Source organism: Necator americanus, chromosome V (assembly GCF_031761385.1).
Source record: "Necator americanus strain Aroian chromosome V, whole genome shotgun sequence".
Classification (NCBI taxonomy): domain Eukaryota; kingdom Metazoa; phylum Nematoda; class Chromadorea; order Rhabditida; family Ancylostomatidae; genus Necator; species Necator americanus.
In genome coordinates, this window is record NC_087375.1 from 6,537,886 (window position 1) to 6,557,975 (window position 20,090).

The window sequence follows — 20,090 nt, forward strand, 5'->3', positions numbered from 1 at the left end:
TTAAAAATTTAAATACATTTAAAAGTGGTATACCAAAAACTGACGATGTCGGAATCTCTCTAGGAAAAGATGAGATTAGGGGGTGTAGATTACAAGTATGATTCTTCCTGAAAATGGCTTGGAGAATAGCGTTCCGTCACCACTTTTCCTTCGTGAGACTTTATAATTCGTCACCTCCACACAAGCGCCATAGGGGACGAAAATTAATAAAGTCTAATCTACATTCTGTCAATGTGAATCCTACGAATAGGCTACTGAGGGAACCTGCGCGTATACGAGGTTGGTGCCTCATAGGGTGCGTCGTGCCGAAGATCTAACGGAAGGTCGTTTTGCACGCCGTTTTTCAGGACGATTGGGAGGAACTCAGCGTGATCACGCTCATACTCGTGATATGATACACCTCTAGCCCTAAGAGCCCTTCTCTAAGAGAGATCCCAACACCGTCCATTTACTGTCTTTAACATTATTTTCTCTCTCTCTTTCTTGTTGCTTTCCTAGCGACGTTCATATAATATGAACTATAATACAACACAACATATCATATAACATTACATATGACATAAGTTTAGGTGGGGTTAAAGGCATCACCTCACGAATATGAGATGGTACGGATTTCAGGGGGAATATTCGTATATGGGATCGTAGGTTAATAAGAGGGAGGTGATTCCGTACATTTCTTCCTAACTGTCGTAAAAAACGGCCCGGAAGATACGGCTTCAAGCGTTCCGGCGCGCTATTTTCCACAAGGAGTTTGATTAGAGCGCGCCAGCCCTGTGCACGCGCCGCATCTCCCGGGCCGTTTTTTTACGGCAATTAGGAAGAAATGGACGGAAGCACCACTCCCCTCCTCCTCCCCGCTCCCTTCCATAATCTACTATCCCGTATACGAATACTCCAAATCAAATCCGTACCACCTCAGCTTCGTGGGGTGATGCCTTTGAGTCGAAAAATGATGACTTCCTTCAGCTCTATCAATCCCAATTTATGTGTGGATAAAATTGACATTTTCTAAATATCTTTATTATTTCTCTATTTTTTTGGTCAAATTAAAAATGTTGTAAAAAGACGGGAGTAGAAGTTTAATAGATGGACTGTAGGATGTAGGGTGTGGAAAATTTTTAGGATACTGTCCTCGATTTTTAGGATACTGTCCCTGAGCTTGAGATTTGCTCCCCCCACTAGGAGGATTCGATTCTGACATAGACGTTTTTATTCTCTCTGAATGAATGTACTTTTTTTGCTTGTAAAACTCGTACACACGTGCACATCTCTTGGATTAAAACTTCATAATCGAGAAAGATGTTTGGATCACATCTTCACGAAGAGACAGACAACTGTGTGATTCCCGTTCTCCTCCTTGTGGTTGCAACCAAATCTCCGGTGTGATCTCATCTGAAATTAACTAACGGTAACAAATAAATGTGAAGCACGGGAACTATAGAAGAGACAGGGTGACAGCTTGTTTAAGATGACTATTAGCGCAACCTTTTTGTAATCCGGCGACCAAGATTTGACAGCTTTTTTTGCGAAAGCTTTAGCATTGAAGTCAGATGAATTATCTCTGGAAATGAGTGCAGTTATTGTTGTTTCTGTTTAAACTCAGATTTGAACAATTATTCCCAAAAGATTTTGATATCTGACAGTTCAGTGAAGTATATTTCTTAATTAACAGATAAAACCTTACGAAAAGCTTTTTTCCAACATTTCTCGGTTTGGAAGCAACTGCTTTAATCGTTCAGGATTTTCAATTTTTAGAAGAGCATCATCTTCCAAGACGCAGCTGTACAACTAAAGTCGTGTTTAGAGATTACCGGTAAAATGTCAAGAAACTGCTAGAAAACTTCTAAGCATAGTTTAAGGATTTACAATTATTTACACTAAAGAATGTCTATCTTGAACAAACCGGGTCTTCTTTCCAGAATTGAAACCAGTACCATGTGATCTTGGGGAATAGCTCGCATAGTAAGGGCTCTCGAATGGTGAGATTGAATGTGGAGTTTGCATGGCAAGGCTCTAGCGGTATGGTATATGGCACTGATGAGTGGAAGAGGGATAGAACCTGAATTTGATCGTTAAATCAACCATCGGATTAGACAACCAATAATATAGCGAAGGTTCTGAAGCGCTTTCTGTTTTAGTTTCCGTCTCATTTCAAACCCCTCCGAAACTCCGTAGTACTAGGAAGCAGAGTTTTTTTTTACTGTACATTTTTAGGTGAGTACGTATGAACTATATAATCGTTTTTGCTTCATAAGAATTTGCTATGGCTTCTCCTTGAAGGCATCACCCCACGAATCTGAGGTGGTACAGATTTCAGGTGGAGTATTCGTACACGGGATCGTAGATTATGGAGAGAAGGGTGATTCCGTCCATTTCTTCCTAATTGCCGTGAAAAACGGCACGGAAGATACGGCTTCGAGCGTTCCGGCGCGCTACTTTCCACAACGAGTTCGATTGGAGCGCGCCAGTCTCGTGCACGTGCCGCATCTTCTGGGCCGTTTTTTACGGCAACTAGGAAGAAAAGGACGGAATCACCCCCCTCTCCATATGCCGTATAAGAATACTCCACCTGAAATCCGTACCACCTCAGATTCGTGGGGTGATGCCTTTAATTGGTTTTTTTCTTTTGAATGGTATTCACCGCAACTATGTAAAACTTTATCTGAGCCCAATCTGCGGTTATTAATGGCACTTAGTTGGATTAGTTGAATCTATTTAGAGTTGCATGAAAGAATTCAATAGCGATCCGTACTAGACATTTTCGTACAAGCAAACGTGACCATAAGCTGTTGAGGTTTCAACTCACCCATTGAGTTAAGGCCTATATTTTCTATCCAAATCCAATCGATTTCATGAAGTGCCCTTTAACGGACAGGTAGTGTACGTAGTAAATCATCCAAGTGTGCAAAACGTCTACGTTGTTGATTTATTTGTGGATGTTGCGTTTAGCGGTTGCCAAAAAACGCCCGCATGGCGCTTGAAGGCGGCGTATGCAAAAATTCACGTGGTGTGGAGACCCGATTTGAAACATAGAGTAGGGATGTAGATTATGAATATAAAGGTAGCCCCACCCAGTTCCTCCAATCGTCCTGAAAACGGCGTCTGTTTCTACGGGGTCCATTAGAACGCACGCCCTTGTACACACTACTGTCCCCTAAATAGCTCAGTCATTGGCTTTACTTCTATAGGGTTGTAAGGAGACCTCATTGAACTTCAACCGCTCGTTCGAGAACCCGTGGATGGGGCGCGGCCAGAAGATGGAGTGCTTCCACGTACCTCGTAGAAACAGACGCCGAATTTAATTCGTTGGTGTTTAGCGCGATCAGGGTAAATTGAACGACGCGACCCTCATATTTGTAATCTGTACGCCGAACCCTACGTTTTCCTTCAGACTTCCTCACTACGTCGTAGGTTCGTGATAGTATCTCTTCAATAATATTATTATTTCTGCATGCCAGCTATATGAGAATACTTGTTACCTGTTTCATGGGCGTACGTTCAGAAATTTCATTTCAATATATAACCGCTTCCATACCGCTAGCGATAACTTTCAACCAATAAACCCTTATCTGAAAAGAAAATACTCACCCAGAGGATTAGCATGGTACGAGAGCACGTCTGAAATATTATAGTGTGGTATGACAAAAGGCCGTTTCGTCCTTTTATGTTTTGTTTTGAACATCAGCGTTTGCGTAGGATACGTCGATAATACTAAGCGCCCGGTACCACAGTCCATTTCCAGTACTTCGTGTAATCCGCACCAGATAACATTTAATTGAGAGCTATTTTGCTTTGATTTCACAGCGAAAGCAACGGTGACAAAAATTTTAGCTCACTGTGATATAATGCGTGATATTATGCAGCTTTGCGATAATGTCTGAGGTCTAATGAGGTTTATCGGTTATTCATTAAGAGATTCTATTGAGCTGTGCTCTCGTTAGACAAAGGGAGATGATATTTTGTCGATATTGTACTCTTAGTTAAGTTTGACTTGGCTTAGTGTGGTATTGATAGTACATGATATGAGCGAGAACATCATGCTACATAATGAGAGGTCTGCTCTGTCACGTGTGTATGTGACAGAGCACATGATCAAAACCAGCATAGGTGTTGATGTGGGGGTAACTCGTCTGTGATAGCAATGCACTCATCCTTCTTGTTCATTTTTGGACTTTTGGCAGTTATCCAAAAGGTCTCTAGTGTTCCGCGTGCTGTGATCTCGGACTCGTAGGATAATATACGAACTTCTACCTCCACTTCGGAGTTTGGATGATATATTCTAAGGTGTACTCCAAGTGGGGTGAAGGTTTTAGATTTTGCGAGTCCATCTAGATGCTCCTTGACTTAAAGGCATCACCCCACGAATCTGAGGTGGTGCAGATTTCAGGTAGAGTATTCGTATACGGGATGGGAGACCACGGAGAGGGGGGTGATTGCATCCATTTCTTCTTAAAAACGGACCGGAAGATACGGCGCCGCACAAGGCTGGCGCGCTCCAGTCGAACTCCCTGTAGAAAATAGTATCTTCCGGGCCGTTTTTTTACGGCAATTAGGAAGAAATGGACGGAATTTCCCCCCTCTCCGTAGTCTCCCATCCCGTATACGAATACTCCTCCTGAAATCCGTGCCACCTCAGATTCGTGGGGTAATGCCTTTAACTTAGTCGAGAAATTGGCAGCTCACCTTATCAGTGCGATGATGACATGTTCACATCATTTCATATTGCCGGATCATTCTGCTTTAACCGTAGAGAAAAAAAGAGGGGAACCCCCATATTTCAAGTAATGTTTCGAACTTGTACCGGTATCGAAGGAATATAGGTATAAAATCAAGTTTCAGTTTCAAATCACCTACAGTGCTTTGACGACGAATAACTCCATCACAGTCGTTCTTTAGGTGTGCAGCGCGCAGGAAGTCTAGGAGCATACAAGTATTTGTTGAAGGGCCAGGTACATGGCTACCCTAAAATGAATAGTAATAGTGAATAACTCTCGATCACGCGAGAATTCGAACCATATCTTGGGTAGATTTTCTGACTTGAGACATTCGAATCATTTGCTCGATCAGTCAGTGATCACTATTAGGCTTCTCCAATCTATGGTGAGCATTTATTGTAGTCGCTCGGTACATCCTTGTAAGGTAGGCCTTAGAGATTTTGTGTTTAGTGGTTGAGAGATTTGGTCGTTTACATTGTTAACTAAATCGCCCATTTCAGGCTCTGAAGAAGGCGATCTGCCGAAACGTTAACCAATGGAATCTGCTAGCAATCTCGTGAAGAACCCATCAAAAATAATTACATTTTACTGTGCCGAGGTTCATTGAAAGTCGAACATTTCAACTAATATTCGTATGCTTGTACTCGAATAAAAAATCTCAGTGAATGGACAGATGTGGGGCGTACCAATAAAAAAATATAAAAATGCTGTATATAAAAATGTTGCGCTTCAGTTATACAATAACACGATCTGTTGATGTTTACTTTTCAGCCCTTTAGTGATCCGGTCTCCGCAGCTCGAATACGTTTCATTTCTAGTATGCGGAGGTGAAGAAAGGCGGTTGGTATGTTGTTGTTTGTCTTATAAGTCACTATAATTCTCTTATGATTCATTATTTGACCACGACACTTCATGTGCTGAGTCCGGGAGCAGCATCGTTTCTGGCAAATAGGACTGGATATTATAAACGGAGTGTTACCTGGAGTGCGGAAGCACAATGGCGCGTTGCAGTCGTACTGTGCCGCATAACTGCCGCTCTTCTAGGCGTTCTAGGGAATGTAGAATAAAAGAGGACTGCGTCTCCGTATCTTTTAGCTAAAATGAATAGTTAAAATGTGAGAAAACATGGATGTGACAGAAATTTAACTCCAAATGGTTACAGTGTGAAAAATATAGCATTTCTTCAAACACATCGACGAATTTGGTATTATAAAGAGGATAACGATAAAGTGCACGGCAATGGTCGATCCCTATGGGAGCGCCTACGTATTCGACATCAATTTAGAATCGATTACGGTTTATGAACGATTAAGAAGCCTTATAATGACTTAGTGGGACGAGCCGATGTGTCATCTCAGTGTTTTTGTCTTTCCAGGGAAGTTTGGCAGCAACCTAGCATTCCAAGTTTTTAGATCAACGGAGAAATAAAAGAATAAGAGACTTCAATTCAGAATCATTTGTTTTGTGAGCGGGTGCCTAGCTTATAAAGTGGCTTACGGTGGCCAGTTTATCGTGTCGGTATTTTTATCCAATCTATCAACCTCGCGGAGATGAAAGACTTGATTGGCACCACAGTGGATACGAAACATCAATCGTTCGTTCACACCCGAACCTCTTACCGACTGCACTACACCCGCCCTCTCTTTCGTTTTACGAACTCGGAGGTCGTTGAGTGCAGCTGGGGAGATCCCCACCAGGATCGTAACTATTACCTCCAATACGCCGATTTAAGCCAAGGCGGTTACACAACTGCACCAGGCTTCAGGTGGTTTTGGTCGATAAAATGACGGCTAGTGAGACAAAACTTGCAGCGCAAGTTAGTACTGGAGGTGGAAGTAGAGGTTAGTACAGACTACAGATTATACAAAATAAGTTTCTGAATAGATTAACCTGTAAAATCGACTTTTTTTTGCTACCGATACAAAAAAGCCATTCATAGACAGTTGCAGGCAAACGAATCGCGTATTAGGTTAGGAGGATATAAGGTTGGTAGCAGAGATTGGAATTTTTCCTGGTACCTTTTCTTAGATGCTGAGAGATTCTTTGTTGTACCGTATACGAGTTCTGATAGTGTAATACTAGATTTTTAAAATAAATTCCAGATGACATTTCCGACAATAATATTATTGTTTACGAGTGTTGTGTTACTAGCGTCATTTATGTTGGTTGTTTGTAAACATAAGAAGAGTAAACAAATTTACAAACCAGGACACATTCCAGAATTTGAAGTAAGTAACCGGCAAATTGAATTAAGATTAAGCGATAAGAGCGGACTTTTTCCAGAATCCTGAAAACGAAGAAACCGATACTTATTACGGATTAAACAGCTCTAGATTGTTCCCTGATCGAGAAAAAGGTCGTTTGAACAAATCAGCATTGGTGGAAGAAGTGAAAGTGAACAAAACAGATGGTAGCGAACGACAGAATCACCCATCAATCAATTAATAACTTCGTTTTTTTTTCAAATTTTAACACTGCATTTTCAGATACACCGATGAGTGAAGGGAAAATTCTAAGTGAGACACAAAAGACGAATGCCGTTAACAATAAAAATTGAGATTTATTGAGGATCTTGAGGACAATGTTGTGCTCTTCTCTTGCTATTCGAATATTCTGAAATATTCGACTATTCATAAGCCGGGAAACTTTTTAGGTTACAACTTAGAAATGAAAGAAGAGCTGATATGAAAGGACTTAAATTAGCGATTTCTCTACAGTCTCAAAAGTCACGCTGTTGATCCCATCCTGTGGATTTTTCACCCATCGAATGTCCACAAAAAAATGTTTACTATTTTAAGAAGTGTTGTGCATCACTTCATTTCTGAGGTTCAAAAGACAAAAATCGATAAATTTCGCATACACTATGATCACTGGGATTTTCAGTTTCATTACAAATCTTCAAGAAATGAGCGAAAGCGGCCTGCGTCAGGGTCTATCGCTCTTATTAATTTTGAACCATCTACGTGGTATCTTTTTAAGCGATTTCGGTTTCGTGATCTTCTACATTGAAATTGTTCCATTAAATGTCCTTATTTCGAAAAAAAAACTAAAATGATTAATTACTTTAAAGACTCTATTCATAAAAATTATCTCAAATCTTACGAGAAGCACCTTTGTTCCGCACTTGCTTGAAGTTGGCACGTTTTCAAAATCACAAATTATTATTGTTTACAGTTGTAAACTTTGTTCTACAATAATCACGATGCCTCTACCTTACACAATGTGATCATCCATTCGATCGTAGAAGGTCTTTTAGTTAAAATTGACTTTTCCAAGGTGTTCTTATGATTTATGTCGAGTTCAATGCAAAATGGACACCAATCGTGAACCATGTCTTGAACTATCCAGCAACTCTTAACGAAGCTAATACGCATATTGATTTTCAATGAACTGTACACAAGGTTGTTAAATAATTTTATTGGCTAACGTTCTGGCTAATTGGTTTTCTTCAGAGCCTGAAATGGCCGATTCAACAAAAAATCATTGAATGTTGAACTTTTCAAGGAGCTAATACTGTTTGGAAGCTTTAAAGACTCGTTCTACTAATTCTCGGTGCTGTTTAGTTATTAGTATCTTTTTAGTAGCGCAATTTGAAGTGGTCTGGCAAGTTGGAGTATGCTTTACGGTCGTTACGGTTTGAGATATTTTAGGAATAGTGTGTACTTTTTTATTTATCTACTTATTTACTATTTAATTTATACATTACGATAATATACTATTAATTTCTATAATATTATTTACTACGCCATTACTGTTGAAACTTATCCATATTGGGGGCGGGTGCAGCGCAGTTGGTAGGAGGTCTGCTCTAGCTGCGCTATCGATCGATAGTTCGAAACCGTCCTAGTGCTAACCATGCCTTTTCATCCGTACAGGATCGAAAAAATGTAGCCAGACTTTTCTGAAAGACTAGGAATAGTGACTTGCTAGCCGTTGGCTACCCCTTTTAAGCCATTGTATAGGTGAACGCGTCCATAAACCTCAAACGGATCTGAATTGAAGTGAACGCGTTGGAGCATCCTAAGCGGATTGATCAACACCGTACACTTCATATCTTACTCTATTTCTACTTATGCCCATATTTTATCTTATCTATAATATTTATGAACAATTCTATCCAATTCTACAACGTTATCATATTTCATCGCTCCTCAGATATAGTGGCCCTCGAGGTGGTAAAGGAATCCTAACGCAGAATGGAAAAACACTTCAATGTCCAGAGGGTTGCTAAGACGAATTTGAAGGCATCACCCCACGAATTTGGGGTGGTGTATCCGTATACGAGGTTGTAGATTATGGGGAGGAGTGTGATTTTGTTCATTTCTTCCTAATTCCCGTAGAAAACGGCCCGAAAGATACGGCTTCAGGCGTTCCGGCGCACTATTTTCTACAAGGAGTTCGATTGGAGCGCACTAGCCCTGTGCGGCGCCGCATCTTCCGGCCCGTTTTTTACGGCAATCGGGAAGAAATGGACGGAATCACACCCCTTTACATAATCTACTATCCCATATACGAATACTCCACCTGAAACCCGCACCACCTCAGATTCGTGGTGTGCTACCTTTAACTGATTTCCGTACCACGGCGGCTAACTTTTCCAAGCTTTCCAGCGAATACTGGGTAGTGGATCTTTTGAGAGATTACGCAGTAATTCAAAGAGTTGGAATCCCTATGGGAGATGGGAGTCCGAACCAAGTAAGTCCATCATTGCTGCGAAACGCCAATCCGAAGTCGAATTAAGATCTGGGAAATCTGTAGTCTCATCGAATAAAATTTCCTTTTGTTGCAAATTTTTGTTGGAACATGGATCAGCGAACGTTCCTATTAATTCCACATTTTATTTTATTTTGGATTTCAAGCTAAATTTTTATTTTCAACACAAAATAACCATTTAACCAAAATATGGTTTTCTACTGTGATAGCAGAAAAAATAAATTTATTTGGACACACGCTCCAAAACATAAAAATTTTTGTAGTGTAATTGATGTGAAGAATAGAAAGTAAATTATTTAACTAATTACTCTTTTTAATTGAATCTCACTGTAAAGACTGTTTCTACTGTATCCTTGCACAAATATCAAATGGAGCAGTTACTCGCCTTTTATAGCAAATAATTGATTGTTATTGATTGTTCGTATTTTCTTCCAAACTGATCAGCATTCATACTTTTGTAGTAAGTTACGCTTCACATGTGTGACCCTTGTATACTCAGTCACGGTCTATAGCCGTTCGTTACCTTGTTTGTTGCTTCACATTCTCATCTTATAGTGTCTAATGGTACAAGCCATTATAATTTTCATTTTCCTTTTTTTTCTGGAAAACATCTCCTTTGTTGTGTCCAGAATAGTGCATTCATTGCTTGATTAACATTTTCTAGGTATTCAATTGTATAATTTTCATTTTTTCCATCTAACGTCTATGTATTGATGATGATATTTAAACTCATGTTAGTGTTATCCTTTGAAATCTGCTGATATCTGCTCGAGGAAAGTAATCCAGGATAAATCCTTGAACCAAGACGAAAATCAGGATTTTATTGGAATTTCAAACTTATTGCTGCTTGGCGAAAATGATAGGGACATGTTTTCTTGCGTTTTGGGTGGTCTCTGCTAATTCTGTAAAGACCTCCATTTAGAATGATCTCCAGACGTGCTTTTAAAGTTTGATTTGACTTATTTTCATCAGCTGCTAACTATTCATGGGAGAAGAGAAACGAGGTGATGATCATCGGCGATAACTCGAGAAATGTTAAAAGATAAAGGAAATCGAGTACTTATTAAACTATTTACTAATATACTAATTAATATAATAATATATAATATGTAATAATATACTAATTACTTATTTCAAATTTTGTTTTGTTAGGATTGGCCTTCCTTCCCTACTGAGGAACCTCAAGGAAGGCTAATCCAAAAATGGATCGTCTAGGTAGAGGCGAAACGATCCATATTTCAATTTTATCCTCTATCTTATTTATGTTGATTTTTTTACATCTGGGATAAGGTTTCAACAACTTATTATTATTATTTGAGATTACTTCCACGAAGAAAAAAGTGATTTTGAAAAAAAAAAGTTACTGGAAAGCTAAGTAAGTAGAAACTTCGTTTTCTTAGTATTATACATAAACGAAGAGAAATCTAAGTAACCTGTAGAAAGAAGATGGCAGAAAGTAGATTTTCCTCAGTTAATATGTACTTCATAGTATCTTTACTAGTTATCTACGATCTGATAGCGCTTTGTTTCTCGGGAACTTTTTTCAGAATCGTTTTCATCCAGAGTGAAACTATCCTCAAATAACTATAGTTGGCTCTTTTTTTTCATTGAAACTCGCAGTAACACATCCACAACGTCGTTGCTCCATCACATTTTTGGAATCGACGGCCCGTCGAATCCTTGAGCATTTCACACGGACTGTTTACATCTCGTGATCTCACAAAAATGATTTTGATGAAAGACAAAAATTTTCACTTCGCTTTTTCATTCGGAACTTCCACTCAGCAGTTAATTTCTTATATAGAATAAAAAATAAGAATATTTGATCTTAAAAAGGGGTTGTGAAAGTTCTATATAGTGATGAAATAAATAAATTAAAGTTACAAAATTTCTACTATCACTTCCACTCAGCAGTTAATTTCTATAAAATAAAGTATAATAAGACTTCGTCTTCAAAGTAGTGTTCAAAAATTCCTTTGAAGTGATGAAATAAGTGAACTAAAGTAACTAATTATACAATCTCTACTATGTATTCCGAAATATTCAATTCCGGTCTACATTCGGGTCCCTCCTCCCTCCCGTAACCCTTTTTTATAACAAAGTTATAACGATAGGACTTCAACGAAGTGATCTTTGATTAGAAGCAGTTCTGGAGCGCGATCGACTCTCCCTCATCATCGACTCGTCGTGTATTTGTCAACGTTATGCGTTCACCCCTCAATGACAATCCAGATGCGAGTCGCTCCGTCCGACCCGCTTGCAAAGCAAACATTCGGGGCTGACGCCATGATGCGGCGCAACTGCTTCTACGAACTGAACTGGCGACAACGTCTGACCTTTCGTCTCATCTCATCGACCGACGTGCCGACGACCACAACGTTGAACGAACGAGTGTCGAAAGAAGTGTGGACGGACGGGACGCAGGAAATTACGTTTGAAATCGATCCCTCTCCACTTGAGCGGAAGAATGTGTTCTACGTTCTTCCGTTCTAGCTAGATATCCATTTTACAGCCACATCACACCCCCATGTTCAAGAAACGACGACGTAAACGACGAATATATGAATTCTATGAAGTGAACTCAACGATTAGATGGAATTCAGGAGCAGTCAGGAGTAAAACTACTCTTCACCATCAACGCTGTGCTTTTTCACTCCCCTAGCGCTGTGAATTTGAGGAAAATTTTGCAGATAATTGAAGAGTCAGGAATTTGCGCTCGATTGCAGCGAATCGACTTTCTGAAATCGTTTATATGTCACAAACTATCGGCATACACCCCTCACGATGGGGACTTTTATTCGCATCGCGTCATAATGTTTCCGTCTAGTTCTTATCTGACACAGGTGGCCCAACAACAGCTATCGGCGACGTCCACACATTCCATCTTCGGATTGATTTTACTGTGTTTCTGGTGCACTTTTTTTTTCGATTAAAGAATTGAACACAACGACGATATCGATGAAATTCAAATTCACATTTTATCGTACATTTCTCTACCTCTTCTAATAGTTGGTGAAAATAAACCCAAAAAAAATTTTCGAAAACGAAACATCTAAGTCAGCAATAAGTCCAAGACTTTGCTTGAATTGAATTGATTGAATTTACAGTAGCGCTGTGAAAATTTTTCAGAAGTTAAATATTCTTACGTCCAATTCTTCGGAAATTAAGGATTCTTGTGTCCAAAATGATCGAAATTATCTCTAAAGTAGAGTTCTTCTACTGTAAACGTCAGAAAAAAAAACTTGTTTTCGTCTTCGAGACAGCCATAGTTATTTTAGACATTAGATCTCGAAGACCGTACACGTCTTCTAAGTTCCCTGTTCATTTGAGTACTCGGATACGAAGAAAGATTCGGCCGGCTGAATCTTCCTTTTGAGAAATCTGGCTACTGTTGCCCTGTGAAATCATCTTGATTTAAATCTCCAGAATATCGAAAGATTATGATCTTGATCGAACTAATTTTTCTCGCTCAAAGAAGGTAGGAGGTGTTCATTGAAGAAGTCCTTGTGGTATTTACTTGAAGGGTCCTAATTCACTTTTTCTTGGATTTAATTTTTTTCAAAGCAGAAGACCACTTATATGATGGTTGGAAAAACCGCAATTCTATGAAAAGGAAAATTTTTAGCAAGTTCTCATCATTATGAAAAAGAGAATATTGGGAGAATTCCTCAAGATTTTCTCTAGCTTAGTATCGAATTTTAGGGGATAACGATCACTCAATCAATTATGATCCCACACAGAGATTTTTTTTCTGGTTTTTTTTTAATATTTTAACAATAAAAATGCTGACTCCCTTTAATAGCTCAAAAACGAAATCTTCTTGAAGAGTATTTTCTTGATGGATGCTGGCATCCGAATTCGTAGTGCCCGTCCCCGTTTCTGTTGCCGGGAGACGCATTATCGTGGATAGAATCACATGCGAATCGCACACACCGCTAGAACTAGCGATTCACTCGCTTCCATTCAGATTGGAACATCTTCGTGCGAACTTTACGAAAAATCTGCGCCTGAAGAACGCCTAACGAAAAAAAAAACGAAAGAGTACGTTAAGAAAAGCAGGATCGGATTTAGATTTGATTGAAATAGTGAAATATAGTGGGGGGGGGGGAAACAGTATCTTTAAAAATTGCTATCTGGAATATTATCTCTGCCTAAAGGATTTATTAGTAATCAGATGAAAATTACAGTTTTTCATGGAATTTACACTTACTTAGACTGTATAGTTCATTAGTAAACAAACAACAAAAAAAAAACAAAAAAAATTGCAAAAAAATGATAATCTCATATCCACCCGGGCCGTCATCAGCATTGCGGGTATGTTCGTTAAAAATTTGGAGAAAAATTTGATTAAATTGTGCGGAATGTGGGAAGAAAACCATAAACCATCGTGGGTGGTCCTTTAGTCACCTTTAAAAAACGCTATCCTTTGAACTTTTCAAACTGTCAACTAAGTAAACATAGGATACATAGCAGTTTCTAAAAGACATTAGACTGGTGACATTAGATTGAGTAAATCAAACAAGCAGTACGTGTACGTTGTTGTGTTTATTCACAAGTTCCATGAATGAGTCACGCGGAAAAAAAAGCACCGTTGGGATTTCGTGGTGTGGGTGGCTCCGGTAAGTAACTGGTTACACACAACACTTTAGAGAAGTTCTTTTTCTATCCAGGAGTTTTTCTGACATTACTAGAAATACTCCCGAATTTTTGTGTTTCCATATGTTATCTAAACGAAATTATTTACACGCTTGCAGCAAATACGAATAACTTTTCACAAATTCTTTTAAATTCTTAAGCTAAGCTGAGTACATAAATAATAATAATAGTAATAATAATAGTAATAATAATAATAATAATAATAATAATAATAATAATAATAATAATAATAATAATAATAATAATAATAATAATAATAATAATAATAATAATAATAATAATAATAGTAACATAACACTTAAGCTGTGCAAAGCACAAACATAGATCCTCCTCAACTTTAGTACTCGGTTCAGGTGGCGGAAAGTTGAAAGAGGTTCAAGTGTGCCAATTCGGACGAGTTTCCTTTACGCGGACGATCTTCAACTCCTTTTTACTCTCGTCTATGTAAATCCACATACATAAAAACACGGATCGTGTCATAGATTCAAATTAATGTGGATATATTAGTTGAATATAAGGTAGCGTTTTCGATTACTACGATGGATTAACCTGGTCAACTATACTGTGACGGAATTTTACACAAATTTTTTACAAGAAGTTCCTTACAATTCGAGGTGTGTACGGTGCAGTACACGAAAAAACTCGTCCAATTCCATAATCATGAAGAAAACTATAAAAAGTCATTGTTCTGCTACTACTCATTGCTGTAACCATCTAGGAAGTCCGGAAACTTCTATTCTATGCCTGGAAAAAAATCTGCGACTACAAATAACATTTTTTTTGTGATGCCAATTATATAGATGTATTTTAGAGATTTTTGTGATCGCAAAAAAAAAACACAAATTTTTGCGTGCGGTTGTTAATGGGAACAGATCCGTAGCAAATCTCAGGTTGATTTCCTTCCGGGGGGCAAGTTCTTCCGGAATTTGCTACCGTGTCAATTATTCCAAATCCTGGTTTTCAAAAAAAAAATTATCGAAGTTGGAGCTCACTATGCACCGTAGTTCTGTGGGAGAATTTTAATCAGAGACCTTCAATCGAAGCATTAATGATGAGAAGAACGAGAAATTCTTGGAATTTACAGCAAAGGCATGTTCCTGAAAGACTAGTACATTGCTGCATTGTTTATTATATAGTAATAATAATATTTATAATATAATACATAATTGTTCATTATATATATTGTATTATATTATTGATGTACTACATTAAAATGGTACGCCTGCTATTGTTACATAGTAAATACAATGATCTGTCTCGAGGTACAGAAAATCCAAGCCTCAGATGAAAAAAAAATCTCAAGGAAGGACAAGCTGACACTTTTCGAAATGAAATCTGTTTGATCGCTTAGGTTTTATTTTAGAGAAATTTTAAAGAAAAAGGAACCTCATAGCATGCCATTGACATTGAGAAAACAAGATGGATGGTGTCCTTGCAATGGAGAGCCCTTCATGTTCATTTTTGACCTCCACATCATTCTTCCAAAAAAAAAAATCGGGAGGAATCACCAAAAAACCAACTGAATAAAAGTTCCAACCATGTAGAAGGTAAGCTGTAACTAATTGATTACTTACAATCATAATATTTATTTACTCCGAGTAAAACGTTCATCCGAACCGCTAATCAGTGGATTTTACACGCCGCTGGCCTGGTCAACTAATAAACTACCAATACGATGTGAACGGCTCGGATCTAACCCTTTAGGTTTTTCTCCCGCAACGATCAGATGACGTTTTTCTTGGTTTAAAGCTTATTTCATTGTGCTTCTCATTTATTTGTCATTTTATTGAATTTCTTAACTTTCTATTCATTTTTTTTGCATCTCAAAATTGGTGACGGGCTCAGTAACAGTGCTGAAAATTCCCCAAGAAAATGTACTGAGCGCTGCTGTTTTGAGTAATTTTTTTATTGAAAAAGAACTTTTGACGTGGAAGAAAACTTCTTTCTTTTCTGGAACTTGAGTGTTTGTGGAATTTCTTCTTCGATGAGTTATCGTTTGAAACTAAACTGAACGCTGCAGAAGCGTTGAGAATGCGTTTTTTTTTTCCCGGCCAAAGTCCTCGTCGTTGTCGCGAATTTAGAACACACGATGCCGGCGACCGGGGTCTCCGTCGAGGCCGCCGGGCTATTCTGATCTTCAGTCGCATTCCAGACTCTTTGAATCCGGGGCAGCTGTGAGTGAGATGAATGCATAGAGGTACATATCGATGTTTTAATGGTTCACGTCATTCGTCGTCCATTCGCTCTGTTGGGAGAAAACGACGACTGCATAGATGATGCGCCGCCATCACGCCACGCCACCACTTCACTTAATCCTGGCGATGCACTTCTACTGCCTTGGCAAGTCGGAGTTAAAAAGGAGTGATATCCCTCATGAAATTTAACCTCATCTCATTCGAATACGTGAGGTGAAACAAAATACATCCACACGTAAAAGTTGTTTCTAACAGTTTTGCTGAAAAAAAAATTGTTTTTGTGGATTCTATCTACCGTTTCCTTGCGGACAGCATTTCCGTAAATTTTCGTGTAAAAAGGGCAGAAATAATTCGTCTACGGAACGTCTATTGGTTTACTCATTACCCTACGAAGTATCCATAATCGTATAAGGTTTTTCGAAAAATTCTCCTAAACACCTAAATCTGTTGTACCCTTTCAAGGATTTCCGATGTGAATCCTTGAAAATCCTATTTTAATGTATTGTCTTATTTAATTACTTGTTATTTATTATTGGAGGGGTGTGGCGCAGTCGGTTAGAGGTCCGTTGTAGCCACGCGGTCGAGGGTTCGAATCCGCCCTAGTGCAACCAAGCCTTTCATCTCTCCGGGTCGATAAATTGGTCTCAACTTGTCTGGGAGGATAAAAACACTGACTTGATCACCGGTTGGCCCCGCAAGTCATTGTATAGGCCAACACGCGTTCCAAAACCTCAACGATTACGAATTCCAGTAAAACGCGTCGGCGCATCCCAAGCGGGTTGATACGTCAGTGACTTTATCCTGACTTTTTATTTATTATTATTTTATGCTATTTATGTTGTTTAATTATTATTCTTGTTTTTTTATTTATTACTATTACTATTATTATTTATTATTTATTTAATGTGCATTGCTTGTCAGCTGCTTAGAGCTGTGAGCATCTTTTCTGGGGTTGACGACAATCTTTCCTTAAAAAAAGAACCTCTTCAACCATCGCGTCTGTCAAACGTTGATTAAAAATTATATTTATATGAATTCCCTTTGTCAAAGTTCCTTTTAAAGCGGGGAAGCTGTACGTTTTTTATACATTGTTTTTTTTTTTTTGTTTTCCCCATCTTTGGCACGACAATATGACTGACAATATGATGGTTGAATGTTTCTTGGCGCACTAATTTATTTCTGCATTCTAACGAAAACTCAAGTTACGCTCTAAAAGAAGTCGTTCGAATAGGGAACATTCATAAAAGAGTAGAAGAGGATTGATCAATATTTAACCGGCTACTCTTCCTGAAAACTACGCATTAGATCAATTAATGAACTTTATTTATTCATTCAAATCCACCAATGTCGCACAAAAAAAAAGAAAAAAAGAGGAGGAAAAATCTTGTATTATTCACTACGAAGAAAGAAAAGAAGAGATAAATAAAAAATATAGCATAATATAATAACAAATACAGTATAATACAATATAATAATATAATAAAACTACGCCGATGAAATTTTTAACGTTATGATCCGTTACTAGAGTAGTCCTAGAGCGATTGAGGTATGGGAACAAAAAAAAATCGAGGTTTAAGTTCACTACTTACTATTCGACAAATAAGAGGATTACAAAATAGTATCGAATAACCACAAAAAAATGGATCTCACATGGAAGAGTCGATTTTAAATCGTTATTTTTGTAGCATCGTAGGAAAAAAATACGATAGCAAGTATGTATAAATTCTCCTAAGAATGAGAAGTTACTTTTAGGAGGAAAACAGATGAGGATTGTTCTTGTTTCTAGGAGAGTTTGATGAATGATCATAGTGCTTAACCTAATAATTCCATAGTAACGTAAGTTTTCTTTTTATACCCACAAGTTTTTCTTTTCTTTTCTTTTTCTTTTTATTTCCCACAATTTTACAAATAGGTGAAATACCAATGGCTATGGATAATTTTGTAACTTTCGGGGAATTAAGGAATTTAATTGAATGAGGAATTTCAGTTTAATAGTTAGGAATAGTAAATAACAAATAAATAATAAACAATAGTAAAGGAATAATTTTGATAAAATAACCTAACACTTTGATTAATTAGCTAAATAAAAAATACATAATAAATAAATTATAAATCCAACGAATTACAGTAAAACGTGTTGGCGTATCCCAAATGGATTGATACGCCAGAGACTTTAATCCTCATAATAATTATAATATAATAATATATACATATAATAAATATATAATATAATATAAACTTAATAATTCATCCTTTTAAACGGTGAATGCAGAGTATTTTCATTTAGGAAAGAAAATTATCTCGATGTATTACCCTTTGTTTATCGTTTGTTAGTAAATTTTTGTTCAAAGTCTATAATTCAGGTAAAATTAATGTGATTTTTATTACCATAAGTAAAATAAAATGTATTTTCCTGTTGTTTTTTTCCCTTTCAGTTTTAAAACACTCCACTCATTTTATTCAATGTTCAAGTGGAAGATTTTGAGCGCACAAGCAAATAAGTAAATAAATGATATAATAATAGTACAAAATTAAATAAAATAATAAGTGATATAATAATAGTAAACAAATGGCAATAATATATAATAAAACAATCAACAACAAGAACAAGAATCTGCGAGATCAAAGAAAGAAGGAAAAAAGGTAGCGAGACAAAAAAAATCAGGCTTTCATTCCTTAAATTCTTTTTTTTTTCTTGTTCTATGATGAAAACTCTGCATTTCTTCGTTCATTTCATTTCATTCGTTTCAGTTCATTTCATTTCTATTTCGATGATTCATTTGGTGAGATGATTTCTATCTTCAAGAATAGTGCATGACCAACCGTGTTTCTGCCCGATTTCCTCGTTAGAGATGACTCATTGAGGCAGAGGAATCTAGGTTTCGTGTCTTCGTTCCTTTTTTCTCGCTGAGCTTCGATTAAACGAAGCTTTTCTGAGCTGCTGAGAGGAGGTGAAGAGCACTGCGCGTATCGCTCGTGAGAATCCATGTTTTCCGACGTGAAGTATCTTCGTTCCGAAACGATGAAATGCGTCATGAAACGCGTGGCGAAGTCATCTTTACGCTTGATGCAGCTGGTCGAAGCGGCGTCAACGATCTGTTCCCTTCATCTGGCAACGGTAATATGAGTGTTGTGAGATGGAATGATGGCGAGGGAGGTCGTTTCTTTCGGTCGACGTCTCTCGGCCACTTTACTGCGCTCGAGAAGACACCCGTCGCCGGGGCGCTCATCGCGTCTGCTGCTGCTGTGGCTGTGGCTGTGGCTGTGTGTCTGTTGACTATTGTTCGGGGCGCTCACCGCCACCGCCGCTCAAGAATTCTCTCCTATCCGTCCTTCGTTCGCCTCCTCGCTCCTCGTCGTGTCCGTCCCCTGTCGCTTCGTCAACATCAATTCTCCGCACTCTACGTCTTTCACTATCTTCTTCACAATGTTTCATATTTCTTCCACCCACACGCAGTGATGAATTTGATGACGATGAATACATTCAAATTTCGCAGAATCCACAACGATTCGACGTCAATGAGACGAGCAAAACGTTGGGAAAAAAAACAGATGACATTTGTTTTAATCTCACTCTGCGCCTGCGAACGAATTATTTCCTCTTTAACGTACGAAGCGTTGAGTTGAAGAGAATCTTGGATGCAGTCTCAGGATTTTTTCATGACGCTGTCCGTCGCCCCGCTGTAGTTCTTTCTAAACCACGCCCACGGAGGTAAAACATCCAGTAAAGGATAATGCGCTAACGGGGACCGGGGAAGGAGAACCCAGATTTTTTCCATCTGAGATAAAATAGCTTAAAGGGGACTTTTTT

The 20,090-nt window shown here is 38.2% G+C and overlaps 5 protein-coding genes across 7 annotated transcripts; 2 read left to right on the forward strand and 3 right to left on the reverse strand.

The window, feature by feature from the left end:
• Positions 1-1,308: 1,308 nt before the first annotated feature.
• RB195_013100 (uncharacterized protein) lies at positions 1,309-5,055 on the reverse strand (the record flags this gene model as incomplete). Of its 2 annotated transcripts, XM_064202772.1 has the most annotated exons (6): positions 1,309-1,392; positions 1,486-1,561; positions 1,685-1,788; positions 1,904-2,059; positions 4,855-4,962; positions 5,014-5,055. In XM_064202772.1, 6 exons carry the CDS (start codon positions 5,053-5,055, stop codon positions 1,309-1,311), a joined length of 570 nt encoding a protein of 189 aa, XP_064058653.1. The 2 variants fall into 2 exon arrangements, with proteins under 2 accessions (XP_064058653.1, XP_013306483.2); XM_013451029.2 differs by lacking the exons at positions 4,855-4,962; positions 5,014-5,055 and adding an exon at positions 3,589-3,603.
• On the forward strand, positions 4,114-7,272 carry RB195_013101 (uncharacterized protein; the record flags this gene model as incomplete). Of its 2 annotated transcripts, XM_064202774.1 has the most annotated exons (5): positions 4,114-4,121; positions 5,487-5,559; positions 6,818-6,943; positions 6,999-7,125; positions 7,202-7,272. In XM_064202774.1, 5 exons carry the CDS (start codon positions 4,114-4,116, stop codon positions 7,270-7,272), a joined length of 405 nt encoding a protein of 134 aa, XP_064058654.1. The 2 variants fall into 2 exon arrangements, with proteins under 2 accessions (XP_064058654.1, XP_064058655.1); XM_064202773.1 differs by lacking the exons at positions 4,114-4,121; positions 5,487-5,559.
• A 4,388-nt stretch (positions 7,273-11,660) lies between these two features.
• Positions 11,661-11,921, forward strand: RB195_013102 (uncharacterized protein; the record flags this gene model as incomplete). Its single annotated transcript, XM_064202775.1, has 1 exon — positions 11,661-11,921. The coding sequence occupies one exon, from the start codon at positions 11,661-11,663 to the stop codon at positions 11,919-11,921; it is 261 nt and encodes an 86-aa protein (XP_064058656.1).
• Positions 11,922-14,224: 2,303 nt separating this feature from the next.
• On the reverse strand, positions 14,225-17,048 carry RB195_013103 (uncharacterized protein; the record flags this gene model as incomplete). Its single annotated transcript, XM_064202776.1, has 2 exons — positions 14,225-14,387; positions 16,963-17,048. The coding sequence occupies 2 exons, from the start codon at positions 17,046-17,048 to the stop codon at positions 14,225-14,227; spliced, it is 249 nt and encodes an 82-aa protein (XP_064058657.1).
• A 2,508-nt stretch (positions 17,049-19,556) lies between these two features.
• RB195_013104 (uncharacterized protein) lies at positions 19,557-19,763 on the reverse strand (the record flags this gene model as incomplete). The annotated part of the gene is made up of 1 exon (XM_064202777.1): positions 19,557-19,763. The coding sequence occupies one exon, from the start codon at positions 19,761-19,763 to the stop codon at positions 19,557-19,559; it is 207 nt and encodes a 68-aa protein (XP_064058658.1).
• Between the last annotated feature and the right edge of the window lie 327 nt (positions 19,764-20,090).